The 20516-nt window shown below is 53.5% G+C and overlaps 1 protein-coding gene across 2 annotated transcripts in view; it reads right to left on the bottom strand.

Moving 5' to 3' along the window:
• Window positions 1–274: 274 nt before the first annotated feature.
• The window catches only part of SMAD7 (SMAD family member 7), a 29860-nt gene continuing 9618 nt past the window's right edge, over window positions 275–20516 (bottom strand). For both annotated transcript variants that reach the window (XM_047086307.1, XM_047086308.1), the window contains exon 4: window positions 275–2335. In XM_047086307.1, coding sequence (XP_046942263.1) covers window positions 1797–2335 — 539 coding nt within the window. In that variant the 3' untranslated portion in view covers window positions 275–1796. The remainder of the gene's footprint in view (window positions 2336–20516) is intronic.

Raw genomic sequence — 20516 nt, 5'->3', positions numbered from 1 at the left:
TCCACCCACCTTTGCAACTCGGGGCTCCCCAAGGGTGACAAATTCAGGATGCCTGGCCAGCTACACCCTAGAGTCACTGCATACCAACAGGAAGAGGGGTCCTTGTAACAGATGCCGGAAGAGCAGGTGTCCTGCAGGTCCCTTTGGTGACTCACCTCCCCGTCCCCAATCAAGCACTGGGCCGAAGAGACCCCATGTCCTGATTCCAAAGGATGCCCCTCCCTACTCCCCTCCCAGCAGAAGAAAAAGGAGCTAGAGGACATGGAATCAAGTATACATTTTAAAAATTGTTTAATGGAACATAAACTCCTTTAGAAAAACATTCAGCCAGGTGATAACACCCATAGAAAAAAACACCAATCTCGTGTTTATCTTTTTTTAATTTGGCATTTGTTATTTGCATTTATATTAAAGCAAAGTGCATCTTTTCTTTATTTTTCTTGTTTATACACATTGCACAATACATAAATAATGATGCTTATAAAACGTCTTTATATTTACAAGTAATAATATATTTATATATAACATAAAATACATTTTTTCTTTAATAAATCTCAGGTTTTTTTTTTTCCAGGAGTCCTTTCTCTCTCAAAGCACTACAATGCTAAATTTCCAATGAGAATGCTTCTCTTGTTCATTTAAACCTTTGTAGTTAGAAAAATAGCTTATGTTAAAGTCTAAACATGCTCATTGAGCTAAGAGCAGTGTCAACGTATCATACGAGTGTATGAGTTTGTAGAAGAAATGAAAGAGTTAGGTGACAGCCCAGGGTGGTACCTTGGGTTATGATGGACCGAATCCTTCTTGGTGGGAAGGGGGGCTGCTGAGAAGTCTCCCTCCCAGGGCGGCTCCCCTCGCTGGTCTAACAGCAGAGCTCAACACCCAGGCGGCAGAGGGGAGGAAAGTGCTGAGCTGGTTTTCGGAGTTGGAGGTGGGGATGGGGGTTGGGGGTGCACCTGATATGACCAGGGCAGGGCAGAGGCTGAGGGGTTTGGGAGGATGCTGGGTGGGCAATACTGTGCCAGGGTGGCCCCCGGCAGCCCTCGGGAAGCCCGTCTCAAGAGATATCCAGGAGCAGATGGCCAAAAAAGAAAGAGGTGACAAGGACAGCAGGGTGGCTGGAGGGGAGCTAGGACAAGCAGGAAACAACTGGTTTCTGGTTCAGCCTCTTTGCAGGGTTGCTTCTAAGAAGCCTGCAGACAGGCCCGTGTCCTAGGAGGGGAGAGGTGGGGCAGGGAGGCTTCCCCGGGGGCGGGGAGGAGGGGCAGAGCCTGGCGTCTGGCAGCTGTCCAAACCCCAGCTGCCAGCTTGCCCAGGTACGGCCTCTGCCCCACTGAGCATATGTCCAAAGGGCAGGCGACACACAGCTTGGGGGCGCAGGCCTCTCAGCAGTCACCGTAAGACACGCGCGCGCACCGACGCACACTCACTCACACACGCGCCCTGACGAGGGAAAACGAGGACCCCAAAGTCAGGGCCTGCTCCCCATTCTTCCACTGTGTTTTGCTGGGTGCTCACTGTTGCTTCCCCTTTTCATCCTGGGGTGTGCTCGGCCAGCCATACCCCGCCCTCCCCCCAAAACCCCAACAACTCTTTTCATAAGCTATTTCTCAAAGAACAAAACAAAACAGAACAGAAACGAGGACCAGAACGGTGGGGGGCGGGGGGGCGGGGGCCGGGGACACACAACGACGAAAGAGTCTGCGTGAAAAGCAAGCACTCGGGAGGGAAGTATTAGCAGCAAAGTAGTTTGGACTGGGCCCGCTCGGCTCCCGCTCCGTCCTCTCCCCACGCGGCTACCGGCTGTTGAAAATGACCTCCAGCCAGCACGGGCAGCTGCTGATGAACTGGCGGGTGTAGCACTGGCCCCAGCCCTTCACAAAGCTAATCTGCACAGTGAAGCCAGTCCACGGCTGCTGCATGAATTCATGGTCGTTGGGCCGCTGCAGGCTGTACGCTTTCTCGTAGTCAAAAGCCTTGATGGAGAAACCGGGGAACACTTTGTGCACCAACAGCGTCCTGGAGTCCGGGTTGTCCAGTGTGGCTGACTTGATGAAGATGGGGTAACTGCTGCGGTTGTACACCCACACGCCATCCACTTCCCGCGTGAGCTGGATGCCACAGCCGATTTTGCTCCGCACTTTCTGCACCAGCTGACTCTTGTTGTCCGAATTGAGCTGTCCGAGGCAAAAGCCATTCCCCTGAGGTAGATCATAGAAGATGTCCAGGGAGGGCTCCTGGACACAGTAGAGCCTCCCCACTCTCGTCTTCTCCTCCCAGTATGCCACCACGCACCAGTGTGACCGATCCCCAGGCTCCAGAAGAAGTTGGGAATCTACAAAACAAAATGGCAGACGCGGTTGGTGGTGATGGGGATTGGCGTTTTCCTCCTCAAGGATCGAGGCACACACCCGCAGTTCGTTACCACCCTCGAGCTCTCCTAAGACAGAGGGGGTGCTGATGCTTGGATAGGCTGCCGGCTCTGCAGTCCTACTGTGGCTCAGAAATCTTGACCCAGTGGTGCAAGAACCCACCTTTAAACCCGGGGCTCTCTGAGGCACCTCCTTCCTCCACTCCCCCAACCCAGGACGCCATCACGTTGACCCGTGGGGCCAATGGAAGCCCCATCCCTGCCGAGCCCAGAAGCTAGGGAACCCTTAGGAACTTCACTGGTCCTGTTTTAGGGCAAGAAAAGGGCTTCCAGATGGCCTAGAGTTGCAGTTCGTTAAACTGGACGGACCCCAGAAGGCTAGCTGCTCTAGCCCCTGGTCATCCTCAGGAGAAAAACCAGGACCCAGAAAGCTTGCTGGCTTGGGCCCCACGGACGACACAGCCACACCTAGAACCCAGGTCTCCAGACTCCAGGGTCATGTGCTATGCGGTCTCTGTGTCACCCAGCACTTAGGTCAGTGCCTCAAGTCATAAAGGAGCGCCGTCTGATAAAAATGGAAAATGGAGTTGCTTTGGGGCCGAAACATCTTCCTAATAGAAAACCATCTCTCAGTGTGTGTGTCAGCAGCAGCTCTGTACGCAAAGGGTGAATTTGGTCAAAATGTCAAATCACAACACACCGACTGGTGTTAACTCAGACTACCTTGACGAAGCTGCCTTCAGCCCAGACAGAAGATTATGTGTCTGAAATGGGTTGACCTTCCTTGAAGTGCCCTTCTCTGCCTGTACCCCCTCTCTCCCCTCCCTCCCTAGAAGCATGCAGACACCTTGCCCCAGCCCCCTTTCCCCACTACCCCTGCCCCCTCCCCCAGAGGCCCCACCCCAACTTTCCTAGACTTGGTTCTTCCCACAGGCAGCGGGGGGGGGGGGGGGGGGGGGCGGGGATCTGGGAAGGTGACTTTCCTGAACAGGCACTAGGAGGTCTTTAAAGGGGGGATCACAGGGAGGGAAAGGGGGCCCCAGCGGCTGGCATTCCAACTCCTCCTTAAGCTGGAGCCAGCGGGGCAGGCCTCAGACTGGGAACCATAAATCTCCCCAGCCGGGCCGGGCTGCAGGAACGCTGTGGTTTGTGGGGCAGGGCGGAGACCGGAAGTCTTGTATTTGTTAACAAAAATGGGGAAAGGCAGGCAGCAGAGACCTCCTCCTGCCTTCCCCTGTAGCCCTTACTGCTCACTCACTGGGGGTTTGGGGCCTGAAGGCGGGGGTTGGCTGTGAGACGATTTTTTGGTTTGTTTGGGCCGTTTTGATTTTGGAACAACGAAGGGCCAGTGCTGATGGAGTCTATAGCATGGCAGCTAGGGGTGGAGGAGGGCTCAGGGACCCATGTCCTGCTGCCCCAGCAGGCTGGATATACAACTAACCCAAGGCAGCTCAACACATAACTGCTTCCAACCTTTACAGGCATGTTAGGACCTGGGAACCAGTCGGCTCCATTATTTTATTTATTTATTTTTTTTAAAGCAGCAGTCTTGCATGGAGGTGTTCTGTGAATCAGTCCGTGCAAATGCGCACCGTGACCCACGGAGGCAGCCACGAACACACATCCTGAGTGGTTGTCTCCTCCGGACACCCCAACCGACCTTCCCAAATGCCTACCCAGACAGCCACACAAAATGGGGAAGCTGAGGGCTCACTCCTCTCCCTCAACCCCCATCCCCCTGAAAATCAGCCCCAGAAAACTGGCCTGCCCCCCAAAACGCATGCATCTATAAAGCACAAGTGCATGTGAGAGACACTGGGTGTCCGTGAGTGTGAACACATGTGCGAGTGTTATGTGAGCATGCGTGTGCTTGCGTGCATACACACTGGAACATATGGAAAAACAAGAGAGGGACAAGGGCTCCAAGCAGAGGTGACTCATCAGGCATTAACTTGTTTCTGCAAAGTATCCATCAACTGCTAATAAATTCGTGAGTGCTGGCAATCTTTGAACTTTCTTGTTGAGGGAGTTCAGCTCTGAAGGCTACACCAAAGACCCATAATATCCATGTAAATAAGAATACTCTGGCGTGCAAGTTTGCTGGGAAGGAGAAAGCCCTCTTCTGGAAGGTACGGGGCGAACTGTTTTGGGGAGGAGGGAGTTTTGAAATGTAGGAAGCTCTCGCTTATTATTATATCCCAACTCAGGACGACAAATGTGGTCTGGGAAGAAGACTGGGGAGTCACTGGGAGGGAGGTGCAGGAGACCCTCCGGGAGCCTCCCGATACTTTGTTTCATGGATCTTGGCCCCCCCTGAAACCTGGCACCGGCTAGCAGGGAAAAAAGAGGGGCAGGGGGAGGAGGTGCAGGGTGGGGTGGGGTGGGGGCCTGGGATCAAGTTGCCTATGCCAGGCCCACCAGTAAAGGGTGGGGGGCCCCGTCTGCCCAGCAGCCTCCGGAGGCGGGGGGAGCCGGGCTGGACTGGGCTGGACTGGCCCAGAGCCCTGGGGGTGGGGGGTAGGGGGAGGAGAGGGGAGGGGGGAAGTGTTCTGGCGGGTTTCTCTTTCATCTGTACGGCCCGCCAGTCCACCCAGCAATTTGCCGCCAGACATCCCTGGAAAAAGCCTTTTTCTGTTGAGGTTAATGGCCCAGCCCAGATAAACAGAGGGGAATGGGTGTCCCTGTGTGTGAACAAGGCCCCTGAAAGCCCACTAGGACCCTCGCCGGCTCCTCCCCTGCCCTGACCCTCCAGCCTGCCCCGCTGTCACCCCCCAGCCTCCCAGCACCCTGATGCCCCTTTTCTCCTCACTGCTCTTGGGCTATCTCTGGGCACAAAGACACGCTCTCCAGCGAAACCGTCACCCCCGCGAAGGCCCCTTGTAACACATCATACTTCTGGGGGCCCGTGACAACAGCCCATGTTGCCAAGTCAGAGACCGGCCCCCAAGATCTGCACCATGTGGGCCCATTTCTGGGAAACATTCAGCATCCTCTTCAGAGAAGCACGTTCCCCTGAATTGGGCCCACAGGCCACAAGCGTCTCCCCACAAAGGTCTGTGCAGACGCTTCGCCCCCAGAGGGGCTTCCCAGGCCTCACGGCGAGGGGCTGGGAGGCTCTCACATAGAGGAGTCCCCCTCATTCCCAAGGACTAAGGAAGAGTCTCAGAAGCCCAACTTGGCTTCTCCTCACGGTCGCTGATACTTAACCTCCAAAAGCAAGACTCGCAGGCCCTTGTTAACTTCCCTCAGCTTTACAACCCTTTTCCGGTATTTTCAGCAACTTCTCTCCCTCCTCAGAAAACTATACAGGGGCTTGTTTTAAAACTGTATTTGTGCATTTTTAAAGCATCCAAAAAGAAAAGCTGTGTTGTAAAAAGCCAACTAATCAGATGCCTGCTCACAATTTTTTCTTTTTATTACAGTTTAGGGAATTTTTGGAGCAACCCCAGAAAAATGCTGAATCCGCCTAAAATTCCTTTAAGGTTGTTTTCCCCCCCCCTCCCCTTCCTCATTTCCCTTAAAGCATAAAATCTACCCTTGAAAGGGAAGGGGGTGGGTGGGTGTTGAGGAGGGAAAGGATTTTGCTTGTGTTTGCACTTGCATTAGGGAAGACCACTTAACAAGGAGCTCCCTGCCTCTTACAAAGAGTTATTTAATTACCCTGGTCATGAATGAACAGACCTGACCCTTCTAGAAGACTGGAGGCTCATGAATGGCTCTCACGCCCAAGGTTCTCAATGGCACAGGGTGACCAGAGCTCAGGATTTTAAATTAAAAAAAAAAAAAAAAAATTATGTTTATTTTTGAGAGCATGGGCGGGGGAGGGGCAGAGAGAGAGGGAGACACAGAATCCGAAGCAGGCTCCAGGCTCTGAGCCATCTGCACAGAGCCCGATGAGGGGCTCGAACACACGAGCTGTGAGATCATGACCTGAGCTGAAGTTGGATCCTTAACCAACTGAGCCCCGCAGGTGCCCCAAGGGCCCGACTCTTGATTTCAGTTCAGGTCACGATCTCATGGTTGATGAGTTTGAGCCCCGCATTGGGCTCTGCACTGATAGTTCGGAAACTGCTTGGGATTTTCTCTCTCCCTCTCTCTCTCTCTCTCTCTCTCTGCCACTCCCCTGCTCACGCTCTTTCTCTCAAAATAAATACATAAAATTTATAAAAATAATAAACAAAAAGGAAAATTTTTTAAAAATAAACTTTAAAAAATTAAAAACAAAATTTTTTTAAGAAGATCTCTCTAGGGGCGCCTGGGTGGCTCAGTCGGTTGAGCGTCTGGCTTCATTCAGCTCAGGTCATGATCTCGCGGTTCGTGGGTTCGAGCCCCGCGTGGGGCTCTGTGCTGATAGCTCAGAGCCCGGAGCCTGCTTTGGATTCTGGGTCTCCCTCGCTCTCTGCCCCTCCCCCGCTCATGCTCTGTCTCTTTCAAAAGTAAGTAAACATTTAAAAAAATGTTTTTCAAGGACATCTCTCTGCCAAAATCCTACCGTGGGCAAAGGCCTGTGTGCCCCCTCCACAGTGGTCCCGCAGGGCCAGAAGGCTGAAGATGGAGAAGCCAGGGGAGACAGGGCAGAAGTGGCTGCCTGACACAGGTGGGTGAGGGCAAGCAAAGGGCACAAAGGGAGACAGAGAAGTTAAACCTGGCGATCCTGGAACGCAAACACTGCCACGCCTCGCCTGCTGTAGGTCCAGGGTCCTCCCTCCTCGGGACTCAGGCGCCACCAAGGGTTGCCTCATCCTGTCCTTCCCCCACCTCAGACATCTCAAAGGTTAACAGCACCAGTCAGCCCTGCTCCCCACCCCGGTCAGGAAACTGGCTGTTCTGAGAGCAAACCAGCCCACTTCAGGGACAAGGGCTGAGATAATGGGGACGAGGGGCCAATCCGCCCCATCTGTCCTCAACCCAAACACTCTCAATTCACGAGGAACCTTGCTGGTCTCTCGTCTGAGAGGCAAATGACCAGAAACCAAAGCAGACGCTTGCTGAGGTGTCTGGGCTCACCGTTGAGTTCCAGAGTGAGCTCTGATCGGCCATGTGTACAACCTCATCCAGATCCTGACAGATCCTGCCAGGGCACCCTCAGATTCCTAAGACAGCAGGGACAACCCCGGGGTTTGGAACAAGTTACCCAAAGGGAGTGAAACAAACTCGAAACATTTCAGGTTCACCCTCAGTTACCCAGAAAACGCTCAGACTCAACCCATCACCACTAACCCCAAGCTCCTCCACCAAAGAGATCTGGACTCTGGCCGGTAGACGGCAAGACTGAGAAAAGGCTGGGTTGTTTTCAGCACTCTGCAACAAGCTATCTCCACTGAGGTGGCTGGACTGGGTACCATGGTGGGCAGCGGGTACCATGGGGTCTCCTTCAAAGGCCAGGGTGCTTGCTCAGGTCCCTGTGCCCAGCCAGCTCCTGCCCCCCCCCCCCCGGAAACTCCAGTGTTGTGCAGTATCCTCCCACCCACCAGTTATGGAGTCAGACACCCTGCTGAGACCTACTTCCCATGGGACCTTGGCGGTGACTTAAGCTCTTCCCCTAAAACAGCTCCCAGTGCCAGCCTCATAGGGCTGTTGTGACAATCTGATACAAAGTGGCCAGCGGCCAGGAACTAGCTTGCGGCTACACATGCTGGTCTCATCTCTCAGATCTCTCGTCTTGGGTTCTCCAACCGCTTAGAAAATGCTACCCACCCACCCCCCCCCTCCCCAGGGGACAGAACAGTTCTGGGCCATGCCGGCCCCTAATAATGTACAGGCCCTGTTGGAAGGGGCTGGTGACAACCCTGTGAGGTCGCATCCTATTACTGTCCTTATGTTAAAGAAGGGGGAAATGAGACACAGGTCACTTGCCAAACAGGCAAGTGGGCAGCCACCCCAGACCTCTAAGGCCACCGGAGCTCTCCAAATGCTAGAGGGGGAAAAAGACGCGTCCTTCCAAAACACATTCTGGAAACGTGATTCCTACTTTAGGGCTGAGTGTGGGGTCCAGCTCCCTCGTACCAAGCAGGGAATGAACCGGTTTCTTTGGCAGCATGCTGCTCTCCGATCCTGGCCAAATGGCTTGCCCTCGAAGAGTCTCAGTCTGACCCACCCATCCACAACTCCTGTGAAGGAGGCTGGGGCACAGCAGGCCACCTTGGGGCTCTGACAGTCCCCTGGCTACACTCTGAATCACAGAAATGCCCCATCCCTATGAACACTCCTTCCATTTATTTTTATTATGTTCAGGAGAATAAGAAAATCACTTTGGGGAGCAGGGCACATTTTTGCATTCAATTTGCAATGATAAAAACAAAATCAAAAGGGAAAGGAAATATGAGGCAGACTTTGCTGTGTCCACCTGTAAACCAATTTTTTCTTTAAGAACTTCAAGTTACAAACTCGTGTCCCTTCTGTCTTGTCTTTCGTGGCCCTCGGGAAAAGGTGGATCCCCAGGGGAGGAGGGTCTGCCCAGGCTTGGTGCCCTTAAGTTCCTCACCCATCGTCACCCTCCTCCTCCTGAGAGGTCTCTCAAGCTTACAAATTTGGCAGATCCTGCTCGTCTGGAAGACTGATTCGTGACTCTGCCTTACAGACTAATGATGATGAGTAATCAGTTACTAAAGCTACAATGTACTCCCCCCCCCCCCGCTCCCCCAACTGGCCCCAGCCCCGTCTCCCAAGGCCCCTCAAACGTTCAAGTCTAAAGCCCCCATCCTGGGGGTCCCTCCTAAGAGAAGTTATTTGGCCAGCGGAGAATATAATTGAGGGTAGCGCCGGGCAGGGGAGGGAAGCCACACAAATCAAAAGCTCTCGTCTGTCTCGCCAGCCGGGCTGACACGGCTTCCTGTGCTCCAGTCTTCAGCCATGCAAATTATAGCGTGTACCCGGCTGCCTGCCTTCTGAGGAGGCCAGCTCTGCCCGGCTCCGAGAGGACTCAGAGGAAGGGTGGGGACTCCCAGCCTGGCCAACTCCATTCATAATATTTACAGTAAATGGGCCTCTCTGGCTGTTGTTGGTATGCACCCAGCCTCATCATTTCTCGAGTTTGAATTTCAAGACTCTTCCCCTCCCTCATGTACCACAAAGCTCCCACCATTCCCCCCCTAAATAACTAAGCCACTCTTTTCAGAAAGGGGGTTCACACACCTGCACACATACAACACCCCCCCCCCGACCCGCATGGCATTATCTGTTCACCTGTCCGTCCACGGGGTATGACCCCGGCCAGTCCCAGGAAGACACAAGATGTCCAAGTCAAATCTCTAAGCTGACCCACCCACCTCCCTCCTGGAGAGAGTCCAGAGCTAGCCCTCTCCCCAGGCCCCCCCAACAAATTCCACATGTGGATTCCCAAGTGGGAATGCATACATGAATCCAACAAAAGGATCTTCTCTTAAACCACCAAAAAGTCCCGCATTTTCTTCTTTGTGTTGACCCCTTCTAAGTACATAGAATACACACTAAAGCCCAGTGAGGATCTTGATAAAAATGGATGCATATGTCAACTGTTTTAAAGGACACACCCCCAGAGGTACAGAACAGTTCTGGCCTGCCTTTGCTGTGGGCCTCATTTTAATAAAGCCCCATGCACACTGACCTCCGGGGCCCCAAAAGGCAGTACAGTGTTACAGGACCCAGTCGCAGGCCCTGCCCTGCCCCTCCCATCCCCCCACACAGCTCCAGCTTTTCTAGGGGGTAGAAAAACCATCGAAGACGTGGAAAAACACAGGGAAGAACAAAAGTCCTTTTCATCCCTCCCCTCCCCCAGCTCCCCTTGTTCCATAACAATTATGAAAACTGTTGGATGGGATGGCATTTTGAACATTTACTGCATTCCGGCCAATAAATTCCAACGCGGGATCTGATGGAAAAGGCTCCCTTCTCCGGCCAGCTCCTGGCTCCCCCCACCCAGCTCGCGAGAGCCGTCATTCCTTCTTTCTTTACAACCCAACACCAGGGCCTGGCCAGGCCAGGCCCGCACTGTGCTCACAGGGAAAAACAACAGTAGGCAGACTGGAAAAGTTAATCATTACTTCTGTCTGCCTCTGTAATCTAATCTCTCTGGCTTTGACACACTCACTGTTCAGCCATCCCAGCCCTTTCACCCCCAAAGCACCAGGGCCTCCTAGGCCTGGGGCCTGCCCCAGGCCCTCCCCGTGAAAGAGGGATGAAGCCTCCCCCAGCCTACACTTGCCATGGCAAGGGCCCCTGGAGCCCACCATAAATCGCAATGGCTGCTCTGTGCTGTGTGCCCCATATTTCAGAGGACTCCGGGCCAGACACTCTTTTTGGGTTCCAATGTGGCTTGTATTACTTTGCAGAGAGCCAGGCTGCCCCCCAACTCCCACGCAAGGACACTCAGCACCCCCACTGCCATCCCTACCCTTCTCTCACTCCCCCTGCACCAGGGCTCACCCAGAAACCCACCCAGCTGCATCCAGGAGTGACGGCTGGTCTGACTTGCCCACCCCACGCGATCGATCCACACAGAGACACAAGTCACGATGGCCCTGCCCTATGACGGTGCCTCAAAAACTAAACATGGAGTCACCACATGACCCAGAAACTCCATTTCTGGGTATATGTCCAGAAAAGTTTTGAAGCGATTATGCACACACCCATGGTCATAGCAGCATTATTCACAACAGCCAAAGAGTGGGAGCAACCCAAGTGTGTCCACTGAAGGATGAATGAATAAAGACACAGACACACACACACACACACACACACTAAAAAAGAAAGGCAATTCTGACACAGGTTACAACCCGGATGAACCTTGAAGACAGTATGCTGAGTGAAATAAGCCAGAGGCAAAAGGTCAAATATGGTGCGATTCCACTCATATGTGGTACCCAAAGGAGTCAAGTTCACACAGACTGAAAGCAGAATGGTGGCTGCCAGGGGAGAGACGGACTGGGGGGGGGGGGTGAGGGGGGTGGCTAGTGTTTAGTGGAGACAGAGTCTCAGTCTGGGCAAGTGAAAAGGTTCTGGAGATGGACGGTGGGTGCACGGGGATGTGACGGACTTAACACCACCGAGCTGTGCACTCAGAAATGGTCAGGAAGGATGGAGCTCCTGGGTGGCTTAGTAGGTGAAGTGTCTTCAGACTCTTGATCTCAGCTCAGGTCATGATCTCAGTTTCGTGAGCTCAGGGCCCTCCGTTGGGCTCTGCCATGGCACAGCCTGCTTGGGATTCTCTCTCTCTCTCTCTCTCTCTCTCTCTCTCTCTCCCCCTCCCCTGCTCACGCTCTCTCAAAATAAACTTAAAAAAAAAAAAAAATGGTCATGATGGTAAATGTTGGGTATATTTTGCCCAAAAAGAAGGGAAGAGGAAGGAGAAAGGGAAGGGGAAGGGGAAGGGAAAGGGAACAGAAGGCCCTACCTCTTCTAATGCTTTCTCGTGCTCCCCCGTTAACCTGCCTGCCTTAAGTACAGGGGATTCACTGGTGGGCTTCCGCCCATCACAAGGATAAAGGCCCCCTGGAAATGTATGCAAATGCTGATATGCAGACGCATTTTTACGGGGAAAGAAAGATTCCTCAACTTTCACTCATTCTCCAGAGGTTTGCAAGCCAAGAAATGTGAAGAACTATAATCTTTTTATTCAGTAGGCAAGAGGCCATTAGCTACCCACCACCTCAGCAACAGGGGGTCTCATTCCCACAAACCCTCAAATCCAAGAACCAGAGACCACACAGATCACAGGAGGTCTTGCAAGATTCTGGCATGGGGACTTGGAGAGACCAGGTCCAGTCTCTTATACTTTGCAGATGAGGGAAAAAAAAAAAAAAAAAAAAACAACGGAGGCCCCAGGACAGGCTGAAATCCCCACCTTCAACCACGGAAGCAGACCAGCCTCTAGGGACAGGCACCTGGAGGGGGCTCTCCCTCCCACTGTCATTCTCCAGGTGCCCTCCCAGGACTCGGAGACCGGAGTTGGGGGTGGGGGTTGCTTCTGAATCTTTGCAAGCCCCTCACCCCAGGAAACCCCTCTCAGCGGGGTTTGAACTGTGACCCCACTAAGCTGGAGATGGGCCTATTTCTAAGAGCTGTACAACGCACCCAGCTTCTCCCTCTGGGTTACTCATTAACGAGGGGGAGGGGCTGTGCTGGCTAAGAGGCTGCCCTGGGGCGGGCGAGGTCCCCAAGCACTTTCTGGGCTGAGCAGCTCTTCAAAACCCTTTGGTGGCCTCAGAAGTTCATTCGGCCTACTGGGCAAGGCGACATTTCCAGCTTCTTGTTAGGTGCCTGGAAGCAGTGGAAGCCGGGATAGGGTGATGGGGACAACTATTTAACCTCCGAGTGGCAAATGCAGAAAGGTGAGTCCACAGAGAGCACAGCCTGGCATCTTACTGTTTCTGTTCCTGTTGAGCGACCAGCCCCAAGTTAAAAGTAAAAAGGCGACTCTCGAATGAACAAACCTGAGGGCCGCGAACAGTCCCTGGCCAGTTAACTGAGCTGTCTTCGGACAGAAACTCCCAACGTTGACAAGATGAAACTGGGGTTGAGATCAGTTCTTCCCTTTCTGCCCTGATCAAACCCCAAGCCAAACCAGCTCTGATTTGTTTCTGGCCAGTGGGGTTCCACAGCACAGTAGTAGATAAACTAGATAGATAAATTAAATGAGGGACCTCCACGAACAGAGCCATCGGGTCAGCCTGGGGGAAACAGGCAGGGACAGGATGAGCGCGGAAATGAAAACACTTTGGTCACTGCATATTCGACCACCCTGTACAAAACCACCGCCAGGGGCCTCCTACATGGGGCCGGCATCTCAGAAATGGGCTTGACCATCAGACTGAAAATTCAAAAGCAAGAGTTGCATCTGCAAAAGCCCACAGGAGTTCTAAAGGGAAAGTCAAGCTCCAGGGCTTTGAAGATAGCCCACCTGCCCTGTGGCTGTCAAGACATTAAATACTATCTCTCCAGACATCTGTGTCTGGTGCCCACCCCTCCCCCCCCAAGCCGCCACCCCCCCCCCCCGGGGCTAAGCCAGTGCAAGGCTGGTCACCTCTGCTCCACACAGCACTCCCAGGTACTATACCAGGGTCTGGATTATAACTGTACCTCCTAAGGTTACTGCTTATTATCTTACAATCGGGGGCCGGGGGGGGGGGGGGGTGATGGAGCCCGAGGAGACAGACCTCTGTTTATCCACAAGCTTTGTTTTATCTCAACTCTCAACAGACCACACAACCAAAGCAGAGGCAAAAGCCGATGACAGAAAAGCTCTTGCCAACCCGGCGTGCTCAGACAATCACCTCAGGGGCCCATCCCTGCACCTCTACCGCGTCTCACAACACCTACGGCCCGGCTCCGAGCCCAAGCTCCTTCTGTCCTGTAGAAATTGCCCGAGAAGCCGCCCTCTGTCTGTACTCCAGACAGAGCCAAATCCCGTGCAAGAAAGAGCCTCCACCTCGCTGACCCCAAAAGCCCTCCAGACAAACCCCTGCATGCTGCTCTTCGTTCCGGCTCTGGCAGCCCCAAAACTGCAGAGGCTGGCACATAGTAGGTGCTCAATAAATAATCACTATATGAATGAACAGGCTGGCTTCTCCCAGAACAGGTGGTCCACCTAGCCTGACACCTGCCAGAGGGAGGTAAGAGGGAACCTGGCTGGGAGCGGAGCATGCCTTCCAGGCAGGGGTCAGCCAGAAAGGCCCAGGCCGTGTCCCAGTTCCCAGGGGAGACGGGCAGAGAGAAGCCCCTGTCCTCACCAACTTCCCAGCCAGCTGCGGCAGATCCGGAGGTGTTTCCAAGCCAGGCGCCGGCCCGGCAACCTCTGTGGGCACACCACCTGCCCACAGCATTCTGCCTTGGCGTCCTGCTCTGTTTGGACAAGTTACCCTCACTGAGTGTTCAACAATGCTCTTACACACCCCAGGGCTCTTGTTGTGTTATGAAAACAAAACAACGCACGCTAAGGAAAAAAAGCTGGGGTGGGGGACCGGAGTGAGTGGGGAGCAAGCAAGCCACACACAAATCTCTTTCCGACCTCCAGCCTAAAGAGGGCCCCTTAGCAGCATGGGTCAGGGCACTAGCCCCTGTCACCAGAACGATGAATGACATCGTCCAAGAGGGGACTCAGAAACCCAGAGATGAGTAAATGGAAACTGCTTTTACACCCAGGACACCACATGAGGCTGTGGCAAGCCCTCTTTCTGGGGGAAGCTTCTGGGTGACTGGGTGCAGTCCCCCCAGGGCAGAGCAGAGCTGTACCAGGAGAGCTCTGAAGCCTGTTTCCCTCCACTCCTCACTAGCACCCAGGAAACAGATAGTCTCAGAAGGTAAGGAATTCCTGGGGGCTGCTGGGGTGGACACAGGACTGGCCTCGAGGCAGCCTTGACTTCTAATCTGCCCCAGGCCAGGCACCCGCGTTAGGGGAAGGCAACGCTGGGGTGGAACACTGCGGGCACAAACGAATTCTTACCCACCCCCTACCAAAAAGAGGTTTTTTTTCTTTTGCAAGTTAAAACGGAGCTAATGACCCTGGGTGGGGCTCAGTGTCGAGGACCTCGAGCAGCCAAACCAAAATTCGCTTCCAGCCAAGAGCTGCTTGGCCTCACCATTTGGGGAAGGAAGCTGAAAAAAATCATGAAAGATTCTTTAGTGAACCAGGAAATAAGGCTGCAGTTAACATTTCAACTGAAGGTGACCCTTCTGGTAAAATATTTTTTTAAATAATAAAAATAACATAAAGTTCTCAAACAGCCTCTTTCTTAAACAAAATGGCCTAAAAGTTCTCGTGGGAGTGGAAAGGAAGAAGGGGGGAGAAACCCACTCCTCCCCCCACCCAAAAAAAAAAAAAAAAAAAGGAAAAAAAAAAAGGCTGGCCTCATCTTAGCCACTACCTTTCATGAACAACTTTTTTCTGGAGTTCTTATAGAAGGAAAGATGCAATTTCCTGTCTTATTCCCAGTATTTCCTGTTCGCTTACAAGGTGAAAGTTATCACTCTGTTTTAAATGACGGTCCTCAACTCCACAGAAAGTGCCTTTTTCCATCTGGGGTCCCCATTCCCAACATAGAATCTCCCCACCTCAGGATATAAACACTACCACGTCCTACACCTTTAAACGATTGGCTCAATTAAAACGGTTCGATCTCTTGGTGGCAGACAGGATCTCCGATGGTAGCTTCCCCACCCCAGATCCCCAAGGACACCCCATGGGGAGACGGGGAAGGGGCTGGGAGCAGCCCGGCGTGTTTGCGTAGAGCTGCCGCTGACAAAGTGAGTGTTGCTTTCTTGGTGTGTTAGCCACTAAATTGAGAACTGTGCCTCAGCAGTTAATAATATCTTCCCGCTGAAAATAGCCCAGAGAGGAAGCCTCTCTGTGACAGTAGGCACACAGCCAGCCTCTGGGCTAGCCATTCAATACTGAGCGAGGAAGATGGTAGGACCAGTGGTGACCTCCCAGCGGCCGCGGCGCACAGGATCCTTTCACGAGTCTCCTGCAAAGGGAGGGCTCCGGGGGAAGTTACCTGCCCACCTCTGCAGCCCTATAACCTCAGTGGGGAGGTCACATGGACCAGGGGCCTTGGGAGTAGAGCCGGGGAAAGGGTCTGGATCGCGGGGGAGGGGCAAGGGGTCAGGAGGCCCGGGACTTTGAGGGACAGCCCCTGCGTCACCCTCGGTCTCCAATCCCTGGGCTGGCGAGGGTGCAGGGAACCGGGCTGGGTAGACCAGGGGAAAATGGCATCTGGGGCAGAGCGGGAAGAAGTGCACTCACTTCCCCTGCAGAAAGGTCAGGCTCGGAAAGAACCACAGGGAACTTTCCTGCCTCTCATTTCTGCAACCCGCATGGAAAAGGGAAGGTCAAAAAAAAAAAAAAATCAACACAGAGATGCGCCCGCTTCTCCCTGCTTCTTCAGGTAATAAGAGTCAGAGAGACAGGCTCCCAGCCCATCAAAGGTTCCCCCCCACCCCCAACCCAGGAGACCTCAGAAGTCCCTTGGCAACACGACTGTCTGTCAACGGTGGATCCCAGGCACCAAACACAAACACTTTTAGTTTCTGGAATCACCGTTCTTGATTATCTAAAATATATTTAAAAGCCACCACAGGTCACTACTTTTAAAAACTGTGGTAAAATACACATAACATAAAATTTACCATTAGTGACACTGAGTGCATTCACAGAGCTGTGTGTAACCATCACCACTATCTAGTTCCAGAACACTGTTATCACCCCAAAAGGAAACTCTGTCCCACGGGTCGCTTTTACAAGGTCATTAACAACAGCAAAGTCAACTGGAGGAAGGTGCAAAGTTAATGCACCTTGTCAAGTTCTTACAATGCAGCAAAAATCTTATTTGAGAAGAGGCTCATTGAGCCAGACGCTCAAATTCTTCACTACGGGAGCAGACAGGGAATCACAGAAAACCTGCCCGGCCACCAAGAGAAGCCGCCAGAGATCCCCCACGGGGACACAGACCCCTCCTTCCCCTTCCATGAGGGGTTCCTCGCCTTGTCGGCACACTGCCATCACCCGGGGAGCTTCAAAACATACCGATCCTGGGTCCCCACCCGCGGGGACTGTGATTCAGAAGATCCCAGGGTCTCCTGATGTTGGAGGCACATCTATCTGGCACTCCCACCCTGGGCCTTGTTTTCTCTCGCCAGGGTTGCTCGCACCTGCCTTGAAGTTGCCACTGCAGCGAAGGCAATCACAGCACTGGCGGGACCAATATTTTGGTGTAGTAACAGCAACAATAAAGATGCAGAGGAAGTCAAACTTGAGCATGACTTTGGCATGTCTTCCTTGTTCACTGCCCTACTGGCTCGGAGCTTGCCAGCGAGGTCCTATAGGTCTAGAAGGCCACCAGGCTACAGCCCGGCTAAGGGAAGGTCCAAGGCGAACGGTGAGATTTAATGTGCTGGACTTTACCCAGAAGCGACTCCGGACAGAACCCGGCCCTTACCTGGCCCCCTGCCCCTTTGCTGGGAGGCCCTGTTCTGCCTCAGTGACAGGATGCATGAGGCGGAAGCCCGTCCAGTCTGGCCAGGAGAGCAGCCCAGATTTGCTCCAGAGACTTTAAATGCTGTCTCCCTGCATTTAACCCCTGCCTGACTACCTCATTCTTTCCAGGACAAAGGGGGGGTTTCATCAGTGAGCCCTGATCCAGGGCCGGGAGCATGACCTCGAGCATTGCAAAAACCTGAGCTGCTGTCCAGGACCGGTCCTTCACTGGGGAGTAGGTGTGCAGCAGGTGAGCCGACAGAGGCCCGAGTCATTACACTGGCATTTAGGGAGATATGGGCTGAGTCCCTAGACATCCAGACTGTCTGGATCTGGGGTGTAAGGGAGTGGGCAGGTAAGGAAGCTCACTCACAGTCACATGTGCTGGTCCATCTGACTCCCCCAAACATTAGAGACCTCAGCAAAAACCACAAGCTGCTCGTTCCCAGGCAGAGGAAGGAGACGCAAAAACACGGCAACAGCCACCCGGGTCCCAAATTCCCAGTGTCCCATCGCCACTCCAAGCCAGACAATAAGGACTTGTTCACAGGTATCTGATGAACAAGATGAAGCAAACTTTCCTAAGCTCCTTGCTTTGAGCCTAAATTTACTACTTGGACGGAGCCGGAACCACATTTTCTGATTAGATAGATATTTTTGAAGACTCTTGTCTCTCTGAGGCAATCCAAGACGCCTGCAGGGACCAAAGAGAAGGAAGAGACAAGTTCCAGGAGTGGCCGCTGACCTCCCATCACCCAGAAGTGGCAACCAGAAGCTAAACAAAGGAGAGCCTGCAAAGGAGTTGGCCTCCCTTAGGCTGGTGGGACGGCGTCTCTCCAATAAGCATGACTCTACGCAGCCAAGAGTTGGGGCTCCCTCAACCCCCCCCAACAAGCCCCGCGAGACACGTCAGTACCTATGTCACCACTGCCTCCCAGCTCCTTCCTTGAAATCCACGGTGGCGTCTCTCTTGAAGTTTAAAGAAGTACAAAGTGTTGGCCTCCAATCCGTGTCCCAACCCAAGAAAGCACTGACGGCGGAGGCCCAGCCAGCTCCAGACATTAATACATACAGGAGGAGGCTGAAGGATGGGTCTACGGCTGAACAACCCAGAATCTGCAGGCGAGACGGTGCTCCTCCATCCGGCCCAAACCAGGACAGCAGACGAGCTAAACGAGAGAGCCCCACCGGGGACTCCAGATGGAGGTTGCAAACATGGCGGCTTGTAGCACATGCTTTTGATCACCAGGGAGACGGTGAAAGCTCCGGGAGCAAATCCTTCCCGCTCCCACCACCACTGAGCCAAACGAAGAAGCTTCCCCTCAACAGCAGACCTCTCCAAAGGTGGGTCTTCCTGGGCCAGGACACAGACACTCCAGCAGCAAGGGCTTATATTCTGGAGGTGCACGCCTTTGAAAAGGCACTGTCCGCCCAGAGCTTAACTAAGCGCTACCAGATCCCAGTTCAGACCCAATGCACCAACACTCCGCCCCCGACCCCCAGAGTGCATACCCTGCCGTCCGCCTACCCCTTGGCCCATCCCACAGCCTGCCTGCGGGCACCTGCCTGCTCGTGTGTTCTGTGCACGGGATCGGCTATCTGTACGTCTGCAGCACACGCGTGCGCACACACGCACACACAAAACCATGCACCAAGCAATCCATCTGTCTCAGAGAGCCGGCTGTCAGAAATGAAAGTACAATCTCCTGGAACCGAGTCACAGCCTTCTAAAAATGTGCCGTTTTTCCCAGACTGAGGAAACTTGCAGGGGTGGGGTATGTTTCCCTGCAAGTCCCGGAGGCCTGGGCCTGTCGCCTCCCCGGCCAGACCCAAGCTGCAAGGCTGGAACTTCAAGTGCAGCCAGCGGGCCTGCTCCCAGGGCTCCCACCCGCCCACTCCCCTTCCTCGCACGAGAGGGAAGGGCCAGCCTTGGAGTCACCCCGGCAGTTCAGGAGGGGAATGCCTTTGAGCACACCCCCACCCCCACCTCCGAGGCACCACATTTTCACATTTGGCTGTTTTTTCTTTCCCTTCTTCCCTTGCCAAGAGAATCAAGCCCTGGCTCCCGCTCCCGACCTTCCTCCCACCCTAAACTGAGCCCCATTCATTAAGCCCGCTCTCAGCCAGGGCAGGACAGGAAGGAAAACAGCACACAGGGCCTGTGAAAGAGACACTCAGAGAGGTTATTTCAAGGGGGAGGAGGGGGCAAATCCTTCTGGGCGCGTTCACTGCTCCCCACCTTGATGCCCAGTGCCCCCCCCCCTTCCTGAAGCAGGCTCCCACCTTCCAGCCTCTGCTAACCCCTTCCCCCACGCAGCCCTGTCCCACTCGGCTATGTCTCCACAGCCCCCACCAGCCTCACCCTCCAAGGTGGACACACCCAAGCCAACCCCCCCATGGAAAGATCAACTTGGGAAGGACGAGGTCTGGGCTCTCTCCATCTGCAAAACCCTCGTCCTGGACCCGGGCCATTAAACCATCTTTTCGGGGGCACTCTCACCACAAAGGGTGTAGCCCTGGGTTTCTCTGTGCCCATCGCCTCCCCTGACACCCCCCAAACCACTGGGCGCCAACCCAAAACTCAAGTTCCTTCAATTTCCCCCCACAGCACATTATTAATAAGCTGTTCCAACTCCGAACGGAAAGAAGAAAGAGCTCAAACTTTGAAGCCTTGGGAATTAGTAAATTAAGAGCTAAAATTCAAAACAAATGCTCTTTCATGTGGAGGCCCCCTGGTCTTTTTCTTTTTTGCAGTTTTGTTAAACCATTCGATCCCTTCAGAGACAACCACTCCTCCTCCCAAGCAGCGCCTCAGTAATCTAAATGGTTGCAATTACCTTGGGGGGGCGGGGAGAACAGTTAATAATTGTTTTACTCACCTCCCCCCCCCCCCCCCGTCCCGGTTTCTTTCTAGGACTGGAATGGCTTTGGGAACAGAAAGCCCACCTAACTCAGATAGGGCTGCACGGGGCCGAGGAAGGAGATGCTCGGCTTGGTGTCGTCATTTCCTCCAGCAGACAAGACAGACAAGATGTTATCAATAAGACAACCCTTCCGAAAAGCCCCCTTTCAAAAGCTACCACTTCCCTTGCTTATTTCATGTGGTTCAAAAGGGCTGGGGCTCCTCCCTGCACATTGAGGATTTAAAAAATAAACCCATCGAACAACATCCTGAGTGTGTTAGTTTGCCCAGACCCT

The sequence above is a fragment of the Lynx rufus genome, unplaced genomic scaffold (genome assembly GCF_022079265.1).
Source record: "Lynx rufus isolate CCGP_SWC_20201006 ecotype Redwood Valley unplaced genomic scaffold, mLynRuf1.p SCAF_20, whole genome shotgun sequence".
NCBI lineage: Eukaryota > Metazoa > Chordata > Mammalia > Carnivora > Felidae > Lynx > Lynx rufus.
This window is presented reverse-complemented; position numbering and strand designations above follow the sequence as displayed.